Source organism: Chrysemys picta, chromosome 23 (genome assembly GCF_011386835.1).
Source record: "Chrysemys picta bellii isolate R12L10 chromosome 23, ASM1138683v2, whole genome shotgun sequence".
Lineage (NCBI taxonomy): Eukaryota > Metazoa > Chordata > Testudines > Emydidae > Chrysemys > Chrysemys picta.
This window is the reverse complement of record NC_088813.1, coordinates 19477226-19501626: the sequence shown is the minus strand read 5'-3', so window position 1 is coordinate 19501626 and position 24401 is coordinate 19477226. Positions and strand designations below refer to the sequence as shown.

The 24401-nt window shown below is 47.0% G+C and overlaps 2 protein-coding genes across 3 annotated transcripts in view; one reads left to right on the top strand and one right to left on the bottom strand.

Annotated features, from left to right (window-relative positions):
- The window catches only part of UTP11 (UTP11 small subunit processome component), a 99832-nt gene that overhangs the window by 67841 nt on the left and 7590 nt on the right, over positions 1 to 24401 (bottom strand). The gene's annotated exons all lie outside the window — the stretch shown is intronic.
- SF3A3 (splicing factor 3a subunit 3) lies at positions 7076 to 24396 on the top strand. 2 transcript variants are annotated; one of them, XM_065576930.1, is made up of 18 exons: positions 7076 to 7126; positions 7206 to 7379; positions 8219 to 8266; positions 9061 to 9113; positions 10599 to 10704; positions 11632 to 11704; positions 12142 to 12233; positions 12679 to 12761; positions 16597 to 16735; positions 17083 to 17151; positions 17508 to 17575; positions 17976 to 18083; positions 18425 to 18494; positions 19272 to 19436; positions 19538 to 19648; positions 20937 to 21027; positions 23258 to 23313; positions 24085 to 24396. In XM_065576930.1, the coding sequence occupies exons 2-18, from the start codon at positions 7284 to 7286 to the stop codon at positions 24160 to 24162; spliced, it is 1506 nt and encodes a 501-aa protein (XP_065433002.1). In that variant the 5' UTR covers positions 7076 to 7126; positions 7206 to 7283; the 3' UTR covers positions 24163 to 24396. The 2 variants fall into 2 exon arrangements, with proteins under 2 accessions (XP_065433002.1, XP_005298395.1); XM_005298338.5 differs by lacking the exon at positions 7076 to 7126.

Here is a 24401-nt window from a genome sequence, read left to right as displayed (position 1 = left end):
TTGGCCTCCAAGGCTGCTAGAAGCCAGAGTAAAAAGAAGAACAGGAGTACTTGTGGCACCTTAGAGACTAACAAATTTATTAGAGCATAAGCTTTCGTGGACTACAGACCACTTCTTCGGATGCATATAGCTGTAGTCCACGAAAGCTTATGCTCTAATAAATTTGTTAGTCTCTAAGGTGCCACAAGTACTCCTGTTCTTCTTTTTGCGGATACAGACTAACACGGCTGTTACTCTGAAAGAAGCCAGAGTGTGGCTGGTTGCTGACAGGCTGCTGGGATCAGAGGTGCTTGACCAGGGTGGGCCCTGCCTGCTGTCTGAGCAGCCCAGGTTGGGAGCACAGCAGCAAAGCATTGTGAGGCAAGCCAGGGTGCAGGGCAGGTGCTGACACAGCCCCTCACTGGTCTGGATTGCACCCTGGACTGTCATAGATACCATCTGCAGCTGGACCCTGAGCCTGGCCTGCTCCCTGAGCTATGGTGCCTGGGGCATGTCTGTTAGCTCTGCTCTCTACTGCCCAGAATTCTTACAAGCAACATACGAGAAGAGCAGCCTGTTACTGCTAATCCCTAACTGCTACGTGATCCTGCCCTGGCTGCCTGCATCCGCTGCTGCTGATCCATGGGCCAGGGGCTCACGGTGCCAACCCAGCCCCAGGCAAAGCCTCAAGGAATGCTGCACACCACCAGGAGGTAAAGCTGTGCCGGCCCGGCACGGACGCTGGGTGCACAACCCCTGCTTTCCCAACGGGCCCTGAAGCACTCAGGACGTTTACTTTACTTCCAATTAGTTTAGGATAAAATTGATTTGAGTATTTAAAAACCCTGGTGTATTTCCATGTGTTCCCTCATCTTACGGCTAGCGCTCTGCAGTTCCACGCTGCAGACAGGGGGGTGTTTGGGTTGGAGGGTGTGGGGAGGAGTGCTGGCAGAACTGTGCATGTGAGAGGAGAACTGGGGTACGTGTGTGGGGAGCAGGGAGTAGGGGCAACTTTGTCTGTGAGATCCCAGGGTTCTTTCAGACCGCACGTCGCTTGTATGCATTCATGGGCCAGGCACATTCTACTAGCAGAGACAGCAGTCTAGCTGATTTGTCTGGGTTAGGAATAGGATTTTTTTTTGTTTTCCCCTCCTCCATTCTCTTCCCCCCACACCTTCCTTCCTCCCCAACCCCAACCCCCCGCCCCCTCCAGCTCACTGGATCTCCTGAGGCCGCGCTCTCGCTCAGGCACGTGCAGGATTTGATGAGTCTCTCTTCCCTTAACTTTGCCCTTTTCCTCTTCGCCTTTGTTTCTTGAGAAAGGTCATTGTGCCTCCAACGCTGGGGTCAGCCCTGATCCTAAATCCAGCTGGCAGCATCTCCCTGCAGCCTACGCCACCATATATGGTCAATCGTGGGGAGAGAACCAGTAGAACAGGGCTGGAGGTGGCTTGGACGGCAGCCATCCGGAGGGCTTTGACTCCACTGCATTGCTGAAACCCCTCCGTGCTGCTGCAAGTGGGAGTGCCACACGCTGGAGCTCAGCAGCCTTGGTACTGAACTGCCCAAAGCGCAAGAGAGGAAGCAAGCACCCCTGTGCCTGGGGAGAAGGATGGGGCCCAAGAGACATGCCAGGGCCCCATACAAATATAACGCTGAAAAACCACAAACCTCCGTGTCCTTCAGCACCCTCCTCCCCCAGCATAGAGGCCCTGGCAAACCCAGGCATGCAGAGCTGTCCCCACCCCCTCTCCCTCCCCCATCCAAGGGCATGTATCAAACTGAGCCTGCCTATTTCTCCTTAAATAGAGCTTCCAGGTGACTGCAAAGATTTGAGCACAATTGAAGGTAAGGCGCCCAGGCAAATGGCCCCATAAAATTGATACGGGGCTCCCCCTCCCTGCACTTTAGGAGGCACTAACATGTATTTTGAAATGTTTGTCACCAGGTAACACTGTTCCATGTATGAGCCAGCAGCAGAAGGCCCTGCACCGAGCGCCAGGCCAGCTCTGACACACACCTGCCTGCTCAGGACCCAGGCCAAGGCCCTCCCGCTGTGGGGTACCCTGGGGGCCCAGTAACTCGGGGCACAGCAGATTAGTCACTGATTAGTTCCCCACTGCACCATGGGAAATGGTTAAAGGGGAAAGCCTGGCCATGAAGGGGAACAACAAATTGAGGGTTTGAGGGCAGCTGCTCTGAGCAGCCAAAGCAAAGAGAGGTTTGCTCTGGGACTCAGGGCTTTTCCTGGCAGAAATTCACAGTTTTCTATCCAATGGGACAATTGGCAGATCTGGGCTCCCCATTCCCCCCCTTCCATGGTCTGGGGCCCCAGAACGGCCCATCCAGTGGTCACTGCTATGGAAAAGAATCAAACCTGGGACCTCTGTGAGGCAGGGCCTAGTGTTGTGAATAAGGCACTGGCCTGGGACATGGGCTCAACTCCCTGTGTGACCCTCGGGAAAGTCACTGCCCCGCTCAGGCCTTTGCTTCCCCAGCTGTGTAAGGTGGATAATGATCCCATGCTCCCTCACAGGAGACGGGGGGGAGACTAAATCCAGTCCTGGTTTGTTCAGGCACTAGGTCTAAATCAGACAGCGGAGCCAACGCTGCCCTCACACTAAGAGAATCAAAACTTATCTCAGAGGTTCTCAATCTGTGGTCCATGGACCCCCCAGTGGTCTGTGAGCTCCATTCAGGGGGTCCGCGGATAGTTCCCTCGAAGGTGTGCACCTGGGTGGCCACACACGAGAGAATGAAGGGCCACCCACCTAATTAGTGGAGCCACACAGGCGAGGCTCCACTAATTAGGTGGCTGGACCCTGGAGAAGATGCACATGTAAGGTGAGGTGGTGGCCTTGGGGGGAATAAGGGATAGGTAGGAGGGGGCAGTGGGAATTTGGGATGTGCAGGACTGCGGCGGCCAGAGAAAGAGGCGACTTTCCCCAGCTCCAGGGCTGCAGCTTCCAGGGAGACGGCCCTCCTCCCCAGCCTCAGCTCTGTGGCTGCTGTGGCAGGGGAGAGACCCCCCCGCTTTGCAGCCCCAGCTTGGGGGCTGTCACGGTGGGGGAGAGAGGGAGAGACCCCCTCCTTCCCAGCCACAGCTTGGGGGCTGCCGCAGCGGGGGGAGAGAGGGCACATCCATCGCATTAGAAAGGTAAGACTACTGATATTAAAATATGAGTTGTGTGCTTTTATTTGTAGAACAAAGAAATTAATTATTAAGTGTTTTTTATATAGCACTTTTATCCAAAACACTTTACAATAGTTACCTAACGGTACAAATAACATTTGGAAAGATCATTAAGTGGTCCGCCGAGACCCTCAGCAATTTTCAAGTGGTCCGTGAAAAGAAAAGTTTGAGAACCACTGACTTATCTGATGAGAGCAGCAGCTAGTTCCACCTTTAGGGGACAGAGACCGTGCACAAGCTGTTCTCCAGAAAGGCTTACGCCTGCCATCTGCCGGAGGCAAACCAGACCTTGCTTTGTCCCCCGCCCAGTGTTCCACCAGCTGAAGAGCCTACAACCTTCCCTGCCAGTGAATGGTCTGGGAGACCTGAGCATGTGCCCTGCTAGCTACGTCTCCAAGGTAAACAGGCAGCTTCCTGCTTCTGCGGTCAGGAAAGCAATGCTTAGTATTGTGGATTATAACTGGAATATTTCTCACCCATTTCACAGTGACATTAGTCAACTTCAAGTTTCCATTCAAAATGCTGCTGCAAAGATTATTTTCCTGGCTCGTTGTTTTGACTGTCTTGCACCAATATTCAGCCTCCCCTGACTTGCCTTTTTTCACTGCATTAAATGCAAACTACCTGTCTTTATTTGTAAGGCCCTATCTGGTCTATCCCTTGCCTGAACTGTCATGTCTTATATGCTAGTGAAATGGTGATACCTGACAATGCTTTGCCAATGATGCAGACTTCATGGCCCATTTGTTACTTCAAACAGGCTCGTTTGCTTTTTATGACATTCCACACACCCCCGTGCATAGGAGGAGCTTCGAAAGCATCTGAAACATTGACTCAGTGTGCACCTTCAAATCCTTCCTTAAAACTGCTCTGTGCTATAATGCCTACGAAAAAACAACAGCGGCTAGGCAGCTGGTGCACTGTGACTGCCGCTTTTCATGCTGACCGGTACCAATTCATTGAGTCTTCTCCCCTCCCCCCTGCGTTGTATCCATCCCTTGTCTCTCATACTTAGATTGTAAGCTGTTCCTGGCAAGGACTCTGTGTCTGTAACCCTCTCCACTCCAATGGGGCCCTACAAATTAATAAATAATACAATATTAACGGAGTCATTAAGTTACACACTGGTCTGTAAGAACCCTCACACCAAGGGTGCCTGTCCAAAGCTCTGGGGGTCCCTGACACCTTTACAAACACAAGACTGTAGGAGACGCAAAACTGAAACCTACCAAAGCACCAGCACTTCTCTTTCCTCCTAGATGTCATCCATCACCAGTCATGTGATCAATACATCTTTATCCCTCCCCTTACTCCTGGGGAATTCTGCACATGCATAATTAATTAGCCACACATTTTTAAAAATTTTTATGCAGAAAAAAGCTTCTGCTGAAAAGTTGCTGCAGTTCCGCTTTTTGCCCACCAGAGAGCACGGTGGCGACAGAAAACAGCAGCTGCTCCCAGCCAGGTCGGAGACAGGGGCTATGGGGAGACAGAGGCGTGGGGTCCTGGGGGGTCAGACAGGGGCTCAGAAGTAGGGTAAACAGATGTCCCGATTTTATAGGAACAGTCCCGATTTTGGGGTCTTTTTTTTATATAGGCTCCTATTACCCCCCCACCCCCGTCCTCATTTTTCACATTTGCTGTTGGGTCACCCTACTCATAAGGGCTAGTGGGGGAGGACAGACTGGGGCAGGGGCTGAACAGGAGTGGCGGCACAAGGTCACATGGTGATGGGGGAGGGGGTGCAGGGCCACATAGGGACAGGAGGTGGCTGAGTGGGGGGATAGGGGGTTCAGGGGCACAGGGGGATAGGGAGAGTGTGTGTCTGAGTGCGGGTGGAGAACGTGTGCCTGACTGAATGGGAGAGGCTAGGGGTCAGCCAGGGTTTGCATGGAGGAAGCTCCCTAACAGTCCCTCTCCAGCCCCGCAAAAAAGACCTGTTCCATACTGTTCCCACCCATACCCAACAACCCTCCACACCAGGCTCCTTCCCAGCAATTATTTCCCTCCCCCCAGCCTTTGCACTGCTTCTGGGGTATGTGGGAAATATGGTTTTGTATTGTAGTTTAAATAAAGTATTACCCAGAGTTCTATATTAATATGCCTAGTAAGAAATCTATTTGTCAAAAAACATTTTCTGAATCTTTTGTTATCTGTATTGTTACAGACATACTTGCTGACAGGTATTTTGAAATAAATGACCAAAAATAACTGAAACTGGTGTGATTATATTGTGTTATTTTGACAAATAAAATATGCAGAATTTTAAAACATAATGCACAGAATTTTTGTAGCAGAATTTTAATTTTTTTGGCACAGAATTCCCCCAGGAGTACCTCCTTTGCACTATCCACCAGATAAAAACAGCACCCTGGGCTTTCCATCAGTTCTTGCTCAGGCAGAGGGCTTTGCAGTGCGCCCACAATCAACAAATCTGGGCTATCTCACATTACGAGAAAGCTCTTGACTTTTATGTGTCCAGGCACTTAGTGAACAGACACAGTGCCAGCAGATGGTGCTCAGTCATACGTACCGCAGGTCATGGGTTTTGTCATCCACCAGAATTCATTGTTGTGCATTGCGAAAGGCTTCCTTTGTGCTGTTCTGCACACATTGGACCTGGAGACGAAAGGAAGGATAGAGCCCGGAGTGTGGGGCCCATATGACAGATGCTATGCCAGAGGCCCCTGGGCTTTCCCTTCTACAGCACTGCCAACTCCAAGTGTTCAAAAGTCATGAGTCAGGGCCAAATAATCATGCAATTGAGATGGGCTGAAACATCATGAGATTTAAAGCAAACTCTTTGTGTGTGTGAGCGTGGGACATATTTATTTGGCTTCTGAGCCTTCAGGCCAGGCTCAGGCCATGTTTTCTCCACGGTCTGGAGGGCTAGAAGCTTATTTGTTTGTAATGAAAGTCGAGATGGTCACGTGCACAAAGCTTTAGTGACCCTGGAACTATCACCACACTCATTAAACTGCGAGAGGGGACTCCGGCCTGCAGCGATGGGATGGGCTACTGCTGACGGCTGTATGCTGCGCACACAGAGTGCACAAGGGCACAGACACACACCCACTGGGGGTGCACAGACACCGGGCATACGGGGTACACGGGGCACGCCTGGCACACACAGAGTGCACAGGGTTCACACACAGGGCATGCCTGGCACACACAGAGTGCACAGGGTTCACACATGAGGCACGCCTGGCACACACACAGGGTTCACACACGGGGCACGCCTGGCACACACAGAGTGCACAGGGTTTACACACAGGGCATGCCTGGCACCCAGAGTTCACACACGGGGCACGCCTGGCACCGACAGAGTGCACAGGGTTCACGCACGGGGCACACCTGGCACACACACAGAGTGCACAGGGTTCACACATGGGGCACGCCTAACACACACACAGAGTGCACAGGGTTCACGCACGGGGCACGCCTGGCACACACACAGAGTGCACAGGGTTCACACACGGGGCACGCCTGGCACCGACAGAGTGCACAGGGTTCACACACGGGGCACGCCTGGCACACACACACAGTGCACAGGGTTCACACATGGGGCACGCCTGGCACACACAGGGTTCACGCACCGGGCACGCCTGGCACACACACACTGCACAGGGTGCACACACGGGTCACGCCTGGCACACACACAGTGCACAGGGTTCACACACCCAAGGGCACAGGCACGCCCCGCTCTGATCTCTGGGACCGGAACGGCAGAGCGGGGGGGGGGGGTCACTACGGATCCCCAGGCGCTGCCTGAATGTCAGGGTGATCCCGGCTGACCCGCTCCAAGGAGCCGGCAGCGGGGCTGGGCCGGAGCATCTGCACCACTTCTCCTGGGGCTCCAGCAACCCGTTTCACGGAGGAACCATGGTGCCAGCGGAGATTTCCGGTCGGGCCGGTGAGGGAGAGCACTGGGAGGGAGGGTTTCCGGTCGGGCCGGTGAGGGGGAGCACTGGGAGGGAGGGTTTCCGGTCGGGCCGATCACTGGGAGGGAGGGTTTCCGGTCGGGCCGGTGAAGGGGGCGCACTGGGAGGGAGGGTTTCCGGTCGGGCCGAGCACCGGGGGGAGGGTTCCGGCTGGCGGGCGCGCGGGGAAGATGGAGACGATCCTGGAGCAGCAGCGGCGCTACCATGAGGAGCGGGAGCGGCTCATGGACGTGATGGCCAAGGAGATGCTGATTAAAAAATCCACGGTACGGTGCGGGCCGGGACTGGGCGGGGCGGGACCCCCAGCGCGCCCGGGGGGGGGCAGTGACTAGCCTGGGGGCGAACCTGGAGCGACGGGACGCCCCGGTCACCCCCCCCCCCCCGCGCGGCTTCCGGGATCGTGGGCCCCAGTCCCTGGAAAGCAGCTTCCCGTCCCAGCGCGGGGCGGGGTGAAGCTGCCCGAATAAGCCCTGTTGTGATGTCCCAACAGCGGCGTTTGTCCCACGGACCGAGTCTCCCCGGCGACCCCTTTCACACAGCAAGTCCCTGAGTCCCACCCCCCAATAAATTAAACACACCTTTTAATATATTTAACACCGTTATAAATGCTGGAGGCAAAGCGGGGTTTGGGTGGAGGGTGACAGCTTGTGACCCCCCCCCCCCCCGCCATGTAATAACCTCGCAACCCCCTGAGGGGTCCCGACCCCCAGTTGTGCGGAGCAGAGACTGTTCTCAACTATCAGGGGGTAGCCGTGTTAGTCTGTATCTACAAAAACAACAAGGAGTCTGGTGGCACCTTAAAGACTAACAGATTTATTTGGTCATAAGCTTTCGTGAGTAAAAACCTCACTTCTTCGGATGCATAGAGTGAAAGTTACAGATGCAGGCATTAGATACTGACACATGGAGAGAAGGGAGTTACTTCGCAAGTGGAGAACCAGTGTTGACAGGGCCAATTCAATCAGGGTGGATGTAGTCCACTCCTAATAATAGATGAGGAGGTGTCAATTCCAGGAGAGGAAAAGCTGCTTCTGTAATGAGCCAGCCACTCAACTGAACTTCAGACAATAACTCTGGCTAATCTCTTTTCTGCTGTGTTTTGTAGTTACGTGACCAGATTAACTCTGATCACCGCACCCGAGCCATGCAGGACGTGAGTATCACCCCTCCGCTTTACCTTACAGCTGTGTACCATAAAGTTTGTGGGCTGGAGCACAGGATGGTGGGGTGTTGTGGATTACTTAAGCAATACATCACAAACTATATTTCTGGATGAGTTTAGCACATTAAGATTGTAGGGTACAAGGTCAAAGGAAAATGGCTTTTGTGCACTGCAATAGCCGATAGACATGTGCAAGCTGATAACAGTATTTACTGGAGTATTGCTTATAGTTAAACTCATCGGCTGAGTTTGCCTATGTCTGCAAATTTAAAAAGTGTATTCCTACTAGTGCCTGTATTTACTCTGCAGAGATACCTGGCATTGAACTTATAGGGTCTGTTCTCCACCATGCTTGATGCATGTGCATTACCTTTTACCAGAACTTGGGCACATGGAGCATGAGTTGGATGGATTTACGTATCAGTTTTAGCATTAAAAGCCTTTAAGTATATTTTAAATCCCAGTATTAATTATTTTCATTTTAGCTAATTTATTGAACATCAAAACTTCACAGAAGAGCATGAAATGACTTAGGTAGCATGTTATTGCATTTCCCTGAAAACACTTGCAGCTGCTTAATTTCTCTATAATGTTTCATTACTCTTCAGTGAGCAGTCTTTCATTCCTTGGTCTGTTTGGCTCAAGTTTGTGAGATTATCCTTTCAAACATAAGCAAGCTTTGTCAAGCTTCCAAGAAAGCAGTTTGTTTTTCCTAACTTTTCTGCATGTTGTGCTGTATTGCAGCAAAGGTACGTGCATAACAGTAACATGTTTTTGTTTTTTAGAGGTATATGGAAGTGAGTGGAAATCTGAGAGACTTGTATGATGATAAGGATGGGTAAGTGTCTGCAAAAAGACTTGATCTGGCCTTTTTATAAACTGAAAGGTCTGCTAGCTAAATGCCTTCACATAGAGTATGTCTACACAGCAATTAAACAGCCCCTTAGCCCAAGCCCTGCAAACCCGAGTCAACTGGCACAGGCCAGTCACAGGTTTTTAATTACAGCATAGACTTACCTGTAGTGCTTTACAAAGCCACAGAAGGGACTTGATGGCACTTCTTAAGGCCATGTATAAAGAGAGTGAAGCATTTATTTCTTCCAGGAGTTTTATTGCACTTGCCAGATTTTAACTTGTGAGGAAAAATCTAGTGCTGGAAATAAACCATTGATGACACATTTCTGATGAGTGTCCTGACATAACCTTACCAGTACCATAGAGCAGCAGGCCATTATAAAGCTATTGCTGGCTTAAGATTTGGCTGCAAAATACCATTTAATCCAAAGTGTGTGGGGGTGGGAAGGGGAGGGAAAGAATAATTGTGCCATAAATGTAGGCTTTCCAAAGCATCATGTTAGAGAAGAAATTGCCACTAAAATGTTCCATTAAATAAGAAGCAGTTAGGGCTGAGTTATCTGCACTCCCATTTGTCGGTTTAATGAACTTTCAGAGGGGGGATCAACAAAAATTACTGAATATACTGATCGCAGAGTTTCACTCCTAGTTCATACCAAGACCTGTACATGGTTAAAGATTCCTGCAAATCACATTTAACTTGCTATGTGTTGCTTCTTCTGTAGAATAAGGGACAAGAAAGGGTGTTATTGGTTCAGTACACTTCAGCAGTAAATTTCTTCATGGCTATGGCTACACTAGCACTTTTGTTGGTAAAATTTTTGTCGGTTGGGGTGTGAAAAAACCACACCCTGACCAACATAAGTTTTAGGGACGAAAGCGCTGGTGTCGTTGGGGGTGGTTTAATTATGTTGACGGGAGAGCTCTCTCCCGTTGGCATAGAGCAGCTACACGGGAGACATTGCAACTGGGCCACTGTAAGGTCTGTAGTGTAAATATAGCCCGTGTAACAGTTGCAAAGGAGTGTGTGTGGTGATGGTAGCAAATGTATCAGTGGAATCATATTTCAGTGCTTGATACTGTCAAAGCAACTCCCCAGATTCGCTATTGAATTTAATCCTGTGTAGATTGTAACGGGGGTGGAGGGGTGGTTGTCTCTTTTGGCTTGGGTCCCTCACTTGAGAGGCTTGAAGGGCAGTAATTGGGGACTATGCACCTGAATGTAGGAAGGAGAGCAGAGCCCCAAAATCCTAAACCTATCTGAGTTTGAGATCTCTATGTAATTTTGGTTGAGAGATTGGTGGGTGGGTAACGATTTTTCCATAGTTTAGGGAACCCTTGTGTAATCAGAACTAGAATCATTAATGAAACTCTCAAATTACAATATTACAAATTGCAATAAACAATTCTAATCCTGCCCTCTGTTACCCTCAAAATCTGACTTTAATTGTTTCTCCTGGACCCTCAGGTTACGGAAGGAGGAGCTCAGCGCCATTTCAGGGCCAAATGAGTTTGCAGAATTCTATAATAGACTAAAACAGATCAAGGAATTTCACCGGAAGCACCCAAATGAGGTAAGTGCCCCTGAACACCATGGGAGAGATGGTATGTGGACCCACAGGACAGTGACAAGGAGTATATCTATACAGTATTGAGTGCTCTTGGATGCTTTGCATTATCAGTTTGGTTCTTCTCAACTGATTTCATTTACAATAAATTCCAAAATATTAAAATGTAGTGAGTGGAAAGAGGTGGTTTTAAAACAGGGGCCGTGTCCAAGTTCCTGTGATAGAAGAGGCGTTCCATGAAAGAGAGAGAGCAGCCCAAAAATGAGAAAATGTGCAAAACACTAATCATGTCCCATGAATGTTGTGCTTTCAGTTTAGCAGCTGTGTTCTCCTCTGCTGCTGGGGAGGCATTCAGCATTGCCTTCCATGTGCTGGCCAGAGTGGTTTTTTTGGGGGTGGAGGGTCCTCCTCCCCTCTGTGAAGAAGGCATTTTTAGGAGTTGTCTACATAATTTGTTCCTGCATCAATGAGAGGATAGTCATGGGTGAGAGAACCCCCTGGAATTCAAAGACAGCAGAGTGCCAGTTGATGCAGGGGAATTTCAAGGCAATTGCTTGATAGTTGACTGCATTTCTGTCCCTGCAGCCTCTGCATTGAACTACAAAGATCCTAGCACCTTGGCTTTTTCACACTCTGTGGCTAGGGAATCTACTGTTCTCCATATAGTGCACTTTGTATATGTACTGATTAAATGCAGTCGAACAGGAACTGAACAATGCACACAGTAATATCTCAATACGGTTTGTGTTGTATGTAATGGCAGAAACAAAAAGTTTGGAACAAGATGATCTTTGATTTGGCAGTGGGAATACTTCTACAATAGGTTCATTATGGAAAGTGCAGATTTGTCAATGAGACTTCACGTTAATTGGTCTGGACTTGATCACAGCAGTGAGTGTGTATTTTTGCTATAACGTCTGATCTTTCCCGAAGATCTGTGTGCCGATGTCAGTGGAATTTGAGGAACTGTTGAAAGCCAGAGAGAACCCCAGTGAAGAGGCACAAAGTGAGTCCGTGGTTTCATATTTAAACTTAGATCTAGCAAAAACACCATGCTTGCTTGTTTTTAGTTAGTGAGTTGTCTGGTTGGCTTTGCATGTCTCTGAATCTCTCTCCTTAATAACCCTCTGAAAGTTACTCTCAGATCAGATGCCTATATGTGTATTTTATCCACTCTGGAATGTTCTGCAGTAAAAGCGCCTCTCGCTTAAGGGTGGATCTAGTGTATTTCTGTAAAGGAGCAGTTAGTTGATTATGTTTAGAACCTGCAGAAACATTAAGAAACATCTCATGTAAGCATAGCTTGTATTCAGCTGCAGTTACAAGCTATGCGTACGTGAGATGGTTCTAACACAAGAGGGATACTTGAAATGAGAACATTCTGCAGTAATTCCGATCTTCAGTATTTCTAATAAAGCTCTTTGCATAATGTGTCTTCTGTAGATCTAGTGGAGTTCACAGATGAAGAAGGTTATGGCCGGTACTTGGATCTTCATGATTGTTACCTCAAGTACATTAACTTAAAATCATCAGAGGTAAGAGGCTATAATTGCTTAGGAGATATACTCAAATATCTATTATTGAGTGGTCAGAGCCGAGCATTTCTGAGGTAATTTTAAATAGTTCATTTCCACCTACATGTTACACGGGTGCCAATTTTTTGGAGGCTGCAGGTTAAGGATTTTTAAATTCTAAGTGACCCTTTTCTGGGCTCTCCCATTCGTGCAGGTGTATCTACAGCTGCTCTCACAGGCCTCTCCACTGATGTGGTCTTGAAAGAGGCTGTGCCCTTTTTTCCCCTCTGTTACCAAATAGCCCAGGGTCCCTAAGGTGGCATGAGAGAGAAAAAATGGCATGCTGCAACCCAGAATGGAGGTATGGAAAGACACCATTTCTGGTGGTCCAGTAGGTGACTGGAGATATATTGTTAATCAGGTTGTTTTGTGTGTAAAATCTGACTCCCAGCCTCTTTATTTTCAGAAACTGGATTACATCACATACTTATCCACGTTTGACCAACTCTTCGATATTCCCAAAGAGAGAAAAAATGCTGAATATAAAAGGTGGGCCCTTCATCCATGACAGGCTGTCCAGGAGGAATTAAATTCCGTGATGTGCATTCAAGGCCTGGAACCAGTTCTGATTTGTGGCTTTTCAAGCAAAGCTTATGCAAATTTGTGATTTTATATTTTTTTAAACAAATTACCAATTCTGTGCTGTAAGTGCAGGATTCATTCATCTCTGTAGAAGAAGCAACCCTGGGTTTCAGGGCTTTGTGTCTGTGATATTGCAGCAGCTTAGGAATATAGTTCCCCTGGTGTTGCAGGAGAAAGTGTAGGAGTATTTCTTGTTACTAACTAAGTCATTGCTGTAAGAAGTTACATGATGATGCTTCAGTGGAGGGGTACCAAGGTACTTTAATTTGGCATGATGAAGCGTATGAAGCAATGTTAAATGCTGAGTATAGATAATCTGTGTCTATCCAGAATATTTAAATATGGTAACATATCAGCATGGAGCTTGTTGTCTCTTGCTACCTCTTGTTCTGAGGGTCTGTACGCTGAGTGTCTTTATACCAGGATCTCACTGCTGTAACTCTAAAACAACGGCCTCCCAAATGTTTGCTCGTTGAGACACAAGGTGGCAGAGGTAATATCTTTTATTGGACCAACTTCTGTTGGTGAGAAACAAGCTTTTGAGATAAACAGAGCTCGACTTCAGGTCTAGGAAATGTATTTAGCTGTTACACTTTGAGTTCAAGGTGGAACAGGTTGTTTAGCATAAGTAGTTAACATATATTTCAAGGGACCAGTTGAGGTGAAGTGGCCCGTTAATGCCTCTCCAGTCCTGGGGTGAAGGGGAGTTTAGTGGATTATAGGCTTTTTGTTATAAACCATAAATCCAGTGTGTCTATTCAGTCCATGATTTTTAGTGTCTAGCGAAGTTTTATGAATTTAAATGCCTAGGCTTGTCTTTTGAAGGTGTTGTGCAGATTTCTTTTGAGGAGAGGACTGGGGGTATGTCTGCAGGGGTATAGAAAACCAGTGGCTGGCCTGGGTCAGCTGGCTGGGGCCAGCGACTTTTATCCCTGTGTGGACCTATCCGGCGAGGTCAGATTACGAGTGATCTCTTTGTGAAAGTGTTCACCCACAGATGACATGGTGTTTTTTTGTCTTTTATCATTTTTCTGTGTCTGTGTCTGGTTTCACCCACATAATTGTTGTTGGGGCATTTAGTGCACTGGACAAGGTACACCACATGTGATAGGCACGTGTAGAAGCCATGGATCTTGAAAGTTGTGTTGTGGGGGGTGTTGCTCATTGCAGCAGTGGAGATATGTCGACACGTTTTGCATCTATTATTCTGGCAGAGTCTGGTGCCACTTTGAGTCGGTGTGTCCTGGTCTGTGGTGATATTGCTTCTGATGATGAGGTTGGGGGGTTGTTTGAAGACCAAAATAGGAGGTTTAGGAAATATTTCTTTCAGGATGTGGCCCCCATTGAGTATGGGTAATAACTGATGATACACCGTATGGGTTCCAGTGTGGGGTGATTGGAGACACCTAGGGGTGTGCAGTTGGAGGGGGGTTTATGTTTGTATTGAAGCGGGTTCTCTTTGGGTATTTGGGTGCTTAGTTCCATAATGTGATCTGCTTCTCTGGTGGAGTTGTAGTTGGTTCCACTTTTTGTTTTTGTGGTGGATGGCTGCCACCAGGTGTTTTTGGTAGTATCTTGCATGATTTTCAAGTAAGTTTCCTGTGTGGTTTTTTTTCCCTTTTTTTTTCCCCCCCCTTCCAGTATGTGGGAGCATGGGATTAATTCTTGTTTGAGGGGGTCCCTTCTGGAGTATCTGAGGTGCAGTAAATGGTTCCTGATTTTTTTCCAAAGTCCTTCTGCAGAGTTATTCAGCAGATATGGAGTTGTAAGTGATGGTGAGACCTCTGGGGATGATGAGGTTCCTTGCATTTGCTCAGGGAGTAGATGTTGCTGTTAAGTTTTGCTTCCTTTTTCTTCATGTTCAATTCAATATTTTCCATTGTTGTATTCAGTGTTATTGTAGCCATGTTGGTCCCAAATATTAGAGAGACAGTGTGTGTGAGGTAATATCTTCTATTGGACCGACTTCTGTTGGTGAGAGACAAGCTTTTGAACCACACGGAGCTCTTCTTCAGGCCTGGGAAAGGTACTCTAGCATCACAGCTAAATACAAGATGGAACAGATTGTTTTGCATAAGTAGTTAACAAATTTCAAGGATCACTCACAGTGAAGTGGCCTGTTAATACCTCTCCAGTTGTTTGGTGAGGGAGATGGAAAGCTAGAGAGGGTTAGTGGGTTATTACAACAATCTATAAGCCATAAATCCAGTGTGTCTATTCAGTCAATGATTTTTAGTGTCTAGCAAAGTTATGAATTTAAGCTCCCAGGCTTATCTTTTGAAGGCGTTATGCAGGTTTCCTTTGAGGAGGAGAACCGAGAGGTCAGATACAGAGTGATTGCCTTGTGAAAAACATTCATTCACATTCAGGATGAAAATTCACTGAGGGGAATGTTACTGGGTACTCCTTAGATGTAGTTCTAATGTTTCATAAAGTAAGGACTTTCTGCAGAGTCCACACCCTCTCAGAAATGTGCAGCAGGATCTAAGCTGTCAGTGTTTTGGAATTTTCAAAAATGCTTTAAGTTTTGGCCTCGCTGCTCCTTTGAAGTCAAAGGGAGTTTTATCATTGACTTCAACTGAAGAGGATTTAGGCCAATGCTGAGCACTTTTGAAAGTCGCATCCTATGTCTTTTAGCTTTTATGGTTGTGAAGAGAACTGTCCGAACATAACTAATGCAGGGTTTGCAACCGAGTGTGAAACAACACCTCTGAGAGGTGTGAGCTGTTCCATCTATTTGTCAAGTCAATGATGAATATATAATGTTTTATCCATGCTCAAAGAATCCTTGGTTAAATGTGGCTGTGTAACTAGGGTTCACTGACATGGTGGTAAAAATATTAGAAGCCACCAAAATCTTGTCCCACATTAGGGCTCCTGCTGATGCCATTAAAGTGGTGGTAGCACTATTGGAAACACTTTGCTAAAATTCTCTACTTATGGACAGAACCATGGCTGGGACCCAGACCGTGATAGAATGTAGTGCACTGTGGCTTGTGTGTCTGGAATAATCCATGTTAGAGAACCATGGTTTAACCTTGGTAGATATCTGTGGCTCTCTGGAATGACTGTACCGGGGGGATCTGCCAAGGCAGGAATAAAACAGTTTGGGCCACAAGTATGCTGAAATATGGTGATGTTTGTAGGGTAGAGAAGGCCAAGTATCAACAATCCACACTCATTGCTAATTATTTTAGTGTAAACATCCAGCTAATGTTGTTCTCTCTGGTTGTTTCCCCCATCTATTTCATGCTATTTATTTTTTCTTTTTTCTTTGAGTCCATACACTTTGCAGGCAAGCTTCTCTGTGTAAATGTTGAGCCTTTTCAATTTCAGACAAATCATCTCTTACTGAAGTGCTGTTTACAAGACTAACAGATGATGCGGAATTAAATTACACCTACATGTGTGTTTGTGAGACTGTCAGGTTGTATGTGCTGTGTTTGTCAACTGTGAATCATGCCTGTAATCTAAAAAGTCAAACAGATGATGACGTTTTATTTGGATTGAAGCTTCTGGTGAAATAATCTGTTACCCAGAGGGTGATCTTAACAGTCAGGAGCTTGTGCAGTAGAAGAGAGATTTGTTGGGAAGGAAGGAAATAGTGGGAATATTCCCTGTATAATTGTGGGGCAAGGGGTGTCACCATGATGCGGTTCAGTATGTATGATGCAAAAATGTCTGTGTTCATCTTGCGCAAACTCTGATACCAAATTACCTGAGCTGGCTTTTCCTCTGCCAGGTATCTTGAAATGCTTCTTGAGTACCTGCAAGATTACACAGATCGGGTGAAGCCACTGCTGGATCAGAATGAACTTTTTGGGAAGATTCAGAATGAGTTTGAGAAGAAGTGGGACAATGGAACGTTCCCTGGTTGGCCGGTAAGCAATCATTATGCACATGTGAAATGCTGATCTGTTTCTCACGGATTGGGTACAATGTCGTGGTGTGTAAAATGGTCATCAAGGTTAACAGTCTCACAGTGTAGTGTAGCTTGGTTGTGTCCCAAAACAGTAGACACAGCTTACTGCTAGTGTGTTTTCTGTCTGTCTTTCCAGTTATCTGGAGGTTTCCCATGTATTTGATTTATTCAGTTTAGTGCGGAGATCTCCGCATTATTAACAAGATCATTGTTCTTGAAGCAGGGAGGATATTTTGGTATTGTTGCTCAGATGTTATGTAATGTCCTGAAGATCTATCTAGCAACTTATGTGGCTTTTCTTGGCAGAAAGAGACCAGCAGTGCACTTACCCATGCCGGAGCCCATCTGGATCTCTCAGCCTTTTCCTCTTGGGAGGTATGTTCTCTGTGTGTTAAGCACTTTATACCGAAAATCTTGGTGGAATCCGTCCACCTTGTTCTTTTTCAAAATTGTCTTTGTGGGAATGAGAGACTCAGGCCACAACCACTGTAAATGGCAAGTTCACTGCTTTCTGTCGCTGGAGATACCAGTAACCTGGAAGCATTTTTCTCCATCGTAGCTGTGGGCAAGCTCCTGCCATAGAGGCCATTGATCTGGGTAGAAGAGAGCCATCTTAGTGCTTTCATGAGTAATGTTGGATTTTTTTAATGAATTAAAATGGACACACTTGGATCATATTGTTAACACCTGAAAGCAATGCTCATGTACATTGGTTTATTTTACTTGTACAGGAATTGGCTTCCCTGGGACTGGACAGATTAAAATCTGCTTTACTGGCTTTGGGTCTGAAATGCGGCGGGTAAGAAGCTGTGGCTTTTTTCTAGATTTGTTTCAGTTATTGAGCTGTTTGTCTCACATTTCTGCATTGGACATCGGTTTGTTTTCCAAAGATCTGTGTAATAATTCTTCTACAAGACAACGCTGAAAGTATCGCAAGGAATTCTTATCACATACTTTGCTCTGAAGTCTGAGGTTCATAATGGACTAATACATAATGCGGAATAGTAGGACCTCAAGAGCCTGATGCAAAAGCAGTGCCTAAGCCATGTTCCTCAACGTGATGCTTAGTCTTATAATCTCAGGACCTCTGAATGATTTAATTTATAATATAATTAAAAACATAATTATGTGAGCACAAACCAATCTACTTAAGAAATCACCCTATCCCCTAGATTCACCTTCTTCCCTGTTTCCCCCAGCACTCTGGAAGAGCGTGCTCAGAGGCTGTTCAGCACAAAAGGCAAATCCTTGGAAGCCCTTGATTCTTCCTTGTTTGCCAAGAATCCAAAGACAAAAGGAAGCAAAAGGTGAGTCCCCTAAAGTTTCATATCCAGGTTGGCCCTTCGCTTAGACTAAAAGTTTCCTGCTTGGCTGGTTATCTCCTTCATTATTGCCCCAATGGCAGAGCTGAGATGTTCCTGGAGCATTAAGATGCTCTGCATATTGGGGCCAAATGACTGAGTTAGCTGGTCAGTGTGTCTAGCCTGACTGATCAGTACATGTGCGGCAGAGGCTACACGGAGTGGTTGATATTTGTTTTCCCACTTTCTTAGTAGCTACAAATCAAATGTATCTTTAGGAACCGGGTGCATGGACAGCATTTGCAGTGCTTGAAAAGGATTTCACAAGTTCCCCTTTGTATTTCCAGGGACACAGAGAGGAACAAAGACCTTGCGTTCCTGGAAGCTCAGGTCTACGAGTATGTAGAAATTCTTGGGGTAAGGTTTTTACTTGTTACCTTTTTTGAATTTTACAGATGCAGTGCCTTCAAAAGTTGTTGCAAGCTCATTCATGTCTTCAATCTCATCCTTTCTTAAACACCATGTACAGAAGGGTTATTTTATGTTTGGTGCTGTACAAACCTGGAGAGGTTTAAGGCAGGGAGTTGGAACTGCTTATTCCTGTTATTTGTTAACCTGTCAGCTTCTAGTTAAGAATCCATCTCCTACAACAATGGTGCTGAAGATTGGGTCTGCCTCTCTGGTGAATCGTGAGTCTTTGTAACCCAGACAGGACAGTCATGAGTGCCCTTGGGGCAGCCTTTTCTCCTGGTAGAACTTAGATTTTACATCGAACCGCCAGAGACAGCAAGCCCCTGTGAGTGCTGCCTTCATTCGACTTCATGTTCCTGTCGCCGTTTTCAGTGGTCACTCTTAGAAGGCTGATTGCCACCATTGCCAAGCAGCTTGGAAGTGATTGTAATTAAAGCTTTCCGCTGTCTTCTCTTGGCGAGAACTGCATTATACCCAGCAACCTTTCAGACTGTTGGGCTGAGGAAAACAGGGTGGAGTTCTCTTGTTCGACTTCGGACAAATCAATGCAGTGTTGTGGCACAGGCACTAATGAAGCCAGTGGAGGGGATTTAACACAAGAAGGGTGAATACGCCTGTGATTTTCCCCACACGTTTTTTGGTTTGTTTGTTTGTTGCCACATATGCTGCCGTCTTTGGCTTCATGCATAACTCTTCATGCCTGCGTGCTTTCCTGCATCATAGGAACAGAGACATCTCACCCATGAGAACGTGCAGCGTAAACAAGCACGCACGGGGGAAGAGAGAGAGGAGGAAGAGGAGGAGCAGATCAGTGAGAGCGAAAGTGAAGATGAAGAGAATGAAATAATTTACAACCCTAAAAATCTGCCTCTTGGCTGGGATGGCAAGGTGAGACTGGCTCCCCAGGCACTCAAGAGCAGAGATCTTTGACTGCATCCAAACCAACTGTCTTGCTATCTGACCTAAGCTTTGCCTGGCTTGTTTTTCAGCCTATCCCCTATTGGTTATATAAACTGCATGGTTTGAACATCAACTACAACTGTGAGATTTGCGGCAACTACACCTACCGAGGGCCCAAAGCTTTCCAGCGGCACTTCGCGGTAAGTAACACTTTGGCATTAGCCTATCAGTCGATTTTGAGGTAATCCTAGTTATATGTAACTAAAGGATGGAGTCTTGGTGATTGGAGCTGTAACCTGTGGGCCGGAAGGGCGTGTTTAAATCCTGTCCCAGGAGGTGGGCCCATGTGTGGTGCCGAGACTGCAGGGCTGTACCATTTGAAGAGGCACTCAGGTGCCATTTGCCCCTGGTGGTTGTAGGGTCTCCCTCCTTGGATACCCAGATTCCAATGTCTAGCAGTGCCTGAGCTGTTGCTGAGGACCTGGTAGCTACCGCTTTAGATACTGGGAGTATGTTGACAAACCCCTTACTATAAAGTTCTCTGGCAAAGCTGATAGAGGAAACAAGTTCCATAAAACCCAAAGCTAAGTAACAGATTTTAATAGCTTTTAAAATGTACCTAGGAGCAAACTGGTCTTTCAAGGGATATACATGTAAGTGGATTCTAGTTGTGTTAGTATTGAGATTCTGAGCACTAGGAGACTCCTACACTGAAACCTGTGAGATGCTATTTCTGGATGCTGCTTCTCTCCTTGGGGTTAATAACGGTTTAATTATAATGCGCCTAAAAAGGCATGTTTTTAACCCTGCACTTCTGCACCCTGTGATGAGAACCCTTGATTGTGAATGTGCCATTTAAATGAAAGTGAACATTGTGCAAAGGTGCTCAGGGGTTTATAGCGCTGCGTGTGTTGCACTTTATACAGTAGGGGAATCCCCACTCCTGCTTCTCAATGAACTTTTGTCCGAACCCTACAGTCTTTCCACTGGAAACCAGCCTTGCCCAAGGATGTGAATACTGTTATTGCATTCCGGGGGCGCCCAGCCACGTGGAATCACAAACTGCTTTTAAACTGTTGTTGTTGTAGTCTAGGATCATAGCTTAGTTCTAAGATTTGATACTATGAAATTCTCATAAGCGGATTAGACACCATTAACTTGAAATGTGTAGTCAGTTTAAAAAAATTAGTTTAAAAGTCACTTCAAGTACTGCCATTACTAATCTTTATGGATTTACAATCACATTTTCCTTTTTTTCTTGTATTGTTGTGTGAAAAGCCCGCATAAAAGGGAAACTGACAGAATCTTGTATATAGTCAAAGGAAACAAACTGGAAAATATAGATAGAAATAGTTTTTCCTCTTGTTTTCTTTCTGTTCTAGTCCCCTTGGGCATTAATTTGTTAGTGTTTTCAGACAGGTTTGACTTACTTTGTGGACTATATATAAAACTCTCTCCTGTATACTGATCTTTCTGCTCTGTCTCCAGGAGTGGCGTCATGCTCATGGGATGAGATGCCTGGGCATTCCCAACACAGCTCATTTTGCTAATGTCACACAGATTGAAGATGCAGTCTCTTGTAAGTGATGTTGGCATGTCTCTATTCAGAACTATTCTGAGTCTGTGCTGTTCTTTTGGGCACATGTGGGTCTGTTGCCTGCTGTGATTGCTGACTAAATGCCTCTTCATTGGCAGTGTTCTCACTGGGGGGTGTAACTCTTTATATGGTGGAACCTCAATCATCCAACTGCAGTTAGGGGACACGACTCTCCTTCACATAATCAAGAGGCTGGTTACACTCAGTTGAAATTCAGGAAGTTCTTCCTTTGGGTCTCCATGGTGAGGAGGGAGAAGGGAAAGACCTGATGAAATTCAGCCAGGGCAATCCTGTAGGTAAATCCTGTTACCAGCATGAAGCTTTAGCATTTTAACTGACCATAATTGAATGATGTTGGCTTTGGGTACTTCAGTCAACGCCAGAATGCAAAGCTTCTGCTCTGGGCACCTACCTGCTGAGGGCAGCAGCCAGCACGAAGTGGCCTGTCCACAACCGAGAGATGCAGAGATTGACTCTTCGCTCTGGAAGCAAGAGTGAGCCAACTGGGTCACCTCTTGCTCTGGCAATTCTGGAGTAGGAAGGGAGAGTCGGATAGAATCTCTGCCTGGGCACAGCAGTAAAGCCCAGAAAGAGGAGTTTAATTTTGCTGTTAAGGCTGTGTCTATCCAGCAGCTGGGCGGTGCACTTCCCAGCTCAGATAGACAGACATCTGTTAGCTTGGCCAGCCACTGCATCCACCCTCCTATTTTGGGGAACTAACTGGAGAGTTGCACCTACCTGCTGCTGTGTAAACATAGTCTAAGTCAGTATTTCTCAAATGCGGCCACCCGGGGCTTTTCTTGCGGCCACAGCCTCCAGGGCAGTGACTGGGGGTGGGTTGGGGGGTGGAGGGAAGCAGTGAAACCTCCCCCAGGGCCACCAGCAGGGGTTGGGCCCTGCCCCACTCTGGAGCCACAAATGCCAGAAGAGCAGGTGGCCCGTGAGTTCCCCACCTTCCCTGGGGCAGTGAGGCTAGGGCTTTGGGCTACAGCTCTGGGGTGGTGGGTGGCAGGCTCCGGCCCTGGCTGTGTGGCAGCGGGTGCCAGCCCTCAGCTCACCACCCTCCCGCATCGCCACTGGACCCCACTGTCTCCCTACCCACCTCCCTATCCAGGGTTTAATTTGTCCCCTGGTTTGCCAGAGCTCAGTAAGTCTGCTGTGAAAATTGACACTTGTAATTCGTATGTTTGTTAATATCCCTTTTCACAGCCTCCCAGCTAGCTAGTAAGTCTGCTGTGATTATTAACAAACATACAAATATCACTTTTCACTGCCGCAGGCTTATTAGCTAGCAAATCTTTTATTTAAAAAAAAAAAACACAACAACAACAAAAAGACAAGAATGTGCAAAGCACCTTAATTGCGTTTCTATTCTGTTTAGGTCCAGTAAGACTAGAGACAACTGCGCATTGTTTTTATTATTGAATCTGCAAAGCAACCAACCAACCTTTACAGTGATTTGGACATGTATAGGCGCATATTTATTTGTTTTTCCTAAAGTTAATTAAGTATTTTAGGAAAAATTTGTCAGAGTGGCCACCAGCAAGAGTTGGCGGCTGCGCTCTGAGGCCACCAAGAAATGTGAGAGCACCCCTGGAACAGGCGCCCAGGAAACATTCTGGCTCTGGTTCAGTGCAGCTGAACTAGGATTTCCTTTATTTCCCTTCCTCTCTAAACTGGCTTCTCAGCTCATCCAATCAGAACTCTCCCCCTTGCACTTGCTACTTCAGCTTGCTGGCCTCCCTTCCCTTAAGAGCTTCCGTACCAGCTGGCTTGAGGCAGACTTGCCTCCTGCTTCTAAGGGGAGTGGTTGCAGTGTCACTGAGCGCTGCAGGGTTGGGAGGGGTGTCTGCAGTGGGTCTGGTGAGCTGACATTGAAGTGCAGCTTGTTTTACACCAGGTGTGAAGTGCTGCACACAGTACAAACTCCTTAGGATGCAACTTAAAGCACATTTAGTGCAACTCTTTTAAGAAGCCCACTATGTCAGGTAAGCATAGTGTCTTATATTAACCATCAGCCCTGTCTGAGGCTCTTGGCTGCTCGGGTATCTACCTGGCTGTCATGGCCGGCCAGCCTCTCTTGTTGAGTAATCTGTGCAATCCGTGTCAGCCAGTGATGCTGAGGGGAGTGTGTTTCAAGAGCCAGCAGTGCCCATACAGCGCTCAACTAAGGGAAATGGCATTCTGATCCAGTGTTACTTTGTATTCGCAGTGTGGGCAAAGCTGAAGCAGCAGAAAGCTTCGGAGAGATGGCAGCCTGACACAGAGGTGAGCTGAGGATGGGTGGTACTGTTTGGCTGAATCTCTCTTGTTACCCTGCATAACCTCTAGCCCCAGCAAAAGAGGTCCCAGTTCCCCAGAGAATCTGTTGAATGCTGGGGAGTATGTTTGGACACCCTCCTCCCCTCCCCGCCCCGCTTGTAACCGAGCTCCTCTTGGTGGAACTGTGTCGAGCTGCACATGCCTGGCTGGGAATGTATTGCTCGTTAGTATGACACCAGCCCTTCTCTCTGTCTAGGCATCTTCAGAGCGTTCCTCTGCAGTGTCCAAACCCTTCCTGTTTGGAAAGGGGGTGGGGGGAAGAGTGAGGTATCTTTAATCTAAATAGTGAGAGATTCCATAGAGTCATTCTGTTAAAATTGTAACTAAGACCCTTCCATTGTAGCCCAGGGGACCCACCATGATGGAGCAGACTTTTTATAGAAGGAGCGTACAATGCAGTGTGAAATCCAGTTTATTACAGGATTTGCCATTGTCCTGCTGAGTTTAGCTAAGCTGTGATGGAGTGGACAGCGGCAGGCAGTGTAACAACTGAGCGTGCTCCAGCTCAGTCCTCATTGCAAACCACTATTTATCCTTCTCTGGGAGTCTGCTGAGAGACCCCGTGTGGAGATGGGCGGAAGGGGGATCTTAGTCTGTTTTAGTTTGAGGGGCTGACAGGCTGCTGTTGGTGGAGCTAAACCTCAGTTACTGTTACACTCTCTCATTCTTATTTCATGTCGTGCCCAGATACTACCAATGTTCTCGCTTCCCTTCTAGGAGGAATATGAGGATTCCAGTGGGAATGTGGTGAATAAAAAGACTTATGAAGACTTGAAACGTCAAGGGCTGCTGTAACTTTCTCTGGTTGGAGGATTTGGCACCTCTGAGGCCCTTGGTGAAGCACACTGAGCCCTGTGCTTTCTTCTCCCTACTTTTGCATTTTCTGTTCCGCATGAGCATACATTTCAAGGACACTTTGTAGAATCACTTTCTAGTAAGTCCCTTCTTGTGCAAGGCACAGTCGTGATGGTCCAAAATGTATTTTATACTAAAAGATACTGCAAAAATAAACTGATTTTAGTGTAGGAAGTCCT

Bases quoted from the DNA above. Each gene is read 5' to 3' on its own strand.
- SF3A3 (XM_065576930.1), top strand. From the start codon at position 7,284: ATGGAGACGATCCTGGAGCAGCAGCGGCGCTACCATGAGGAGCGGGAG. The intron at 16,736-17,082 runs GTAAGCAATCAT...TTTTCTTGGCAG, and splicing joins GAACGTTCCCTGGTTGGCCG to AAAGAGACCAGCAGTGCACT. The intron at 18,084-18,424 runs GTGAGTCCCCTA...TTGTATTTCCAG, and splicing joins AAGACAAAAGGAAGCAAAAG to GGACACAGAGAGGAACAAAG.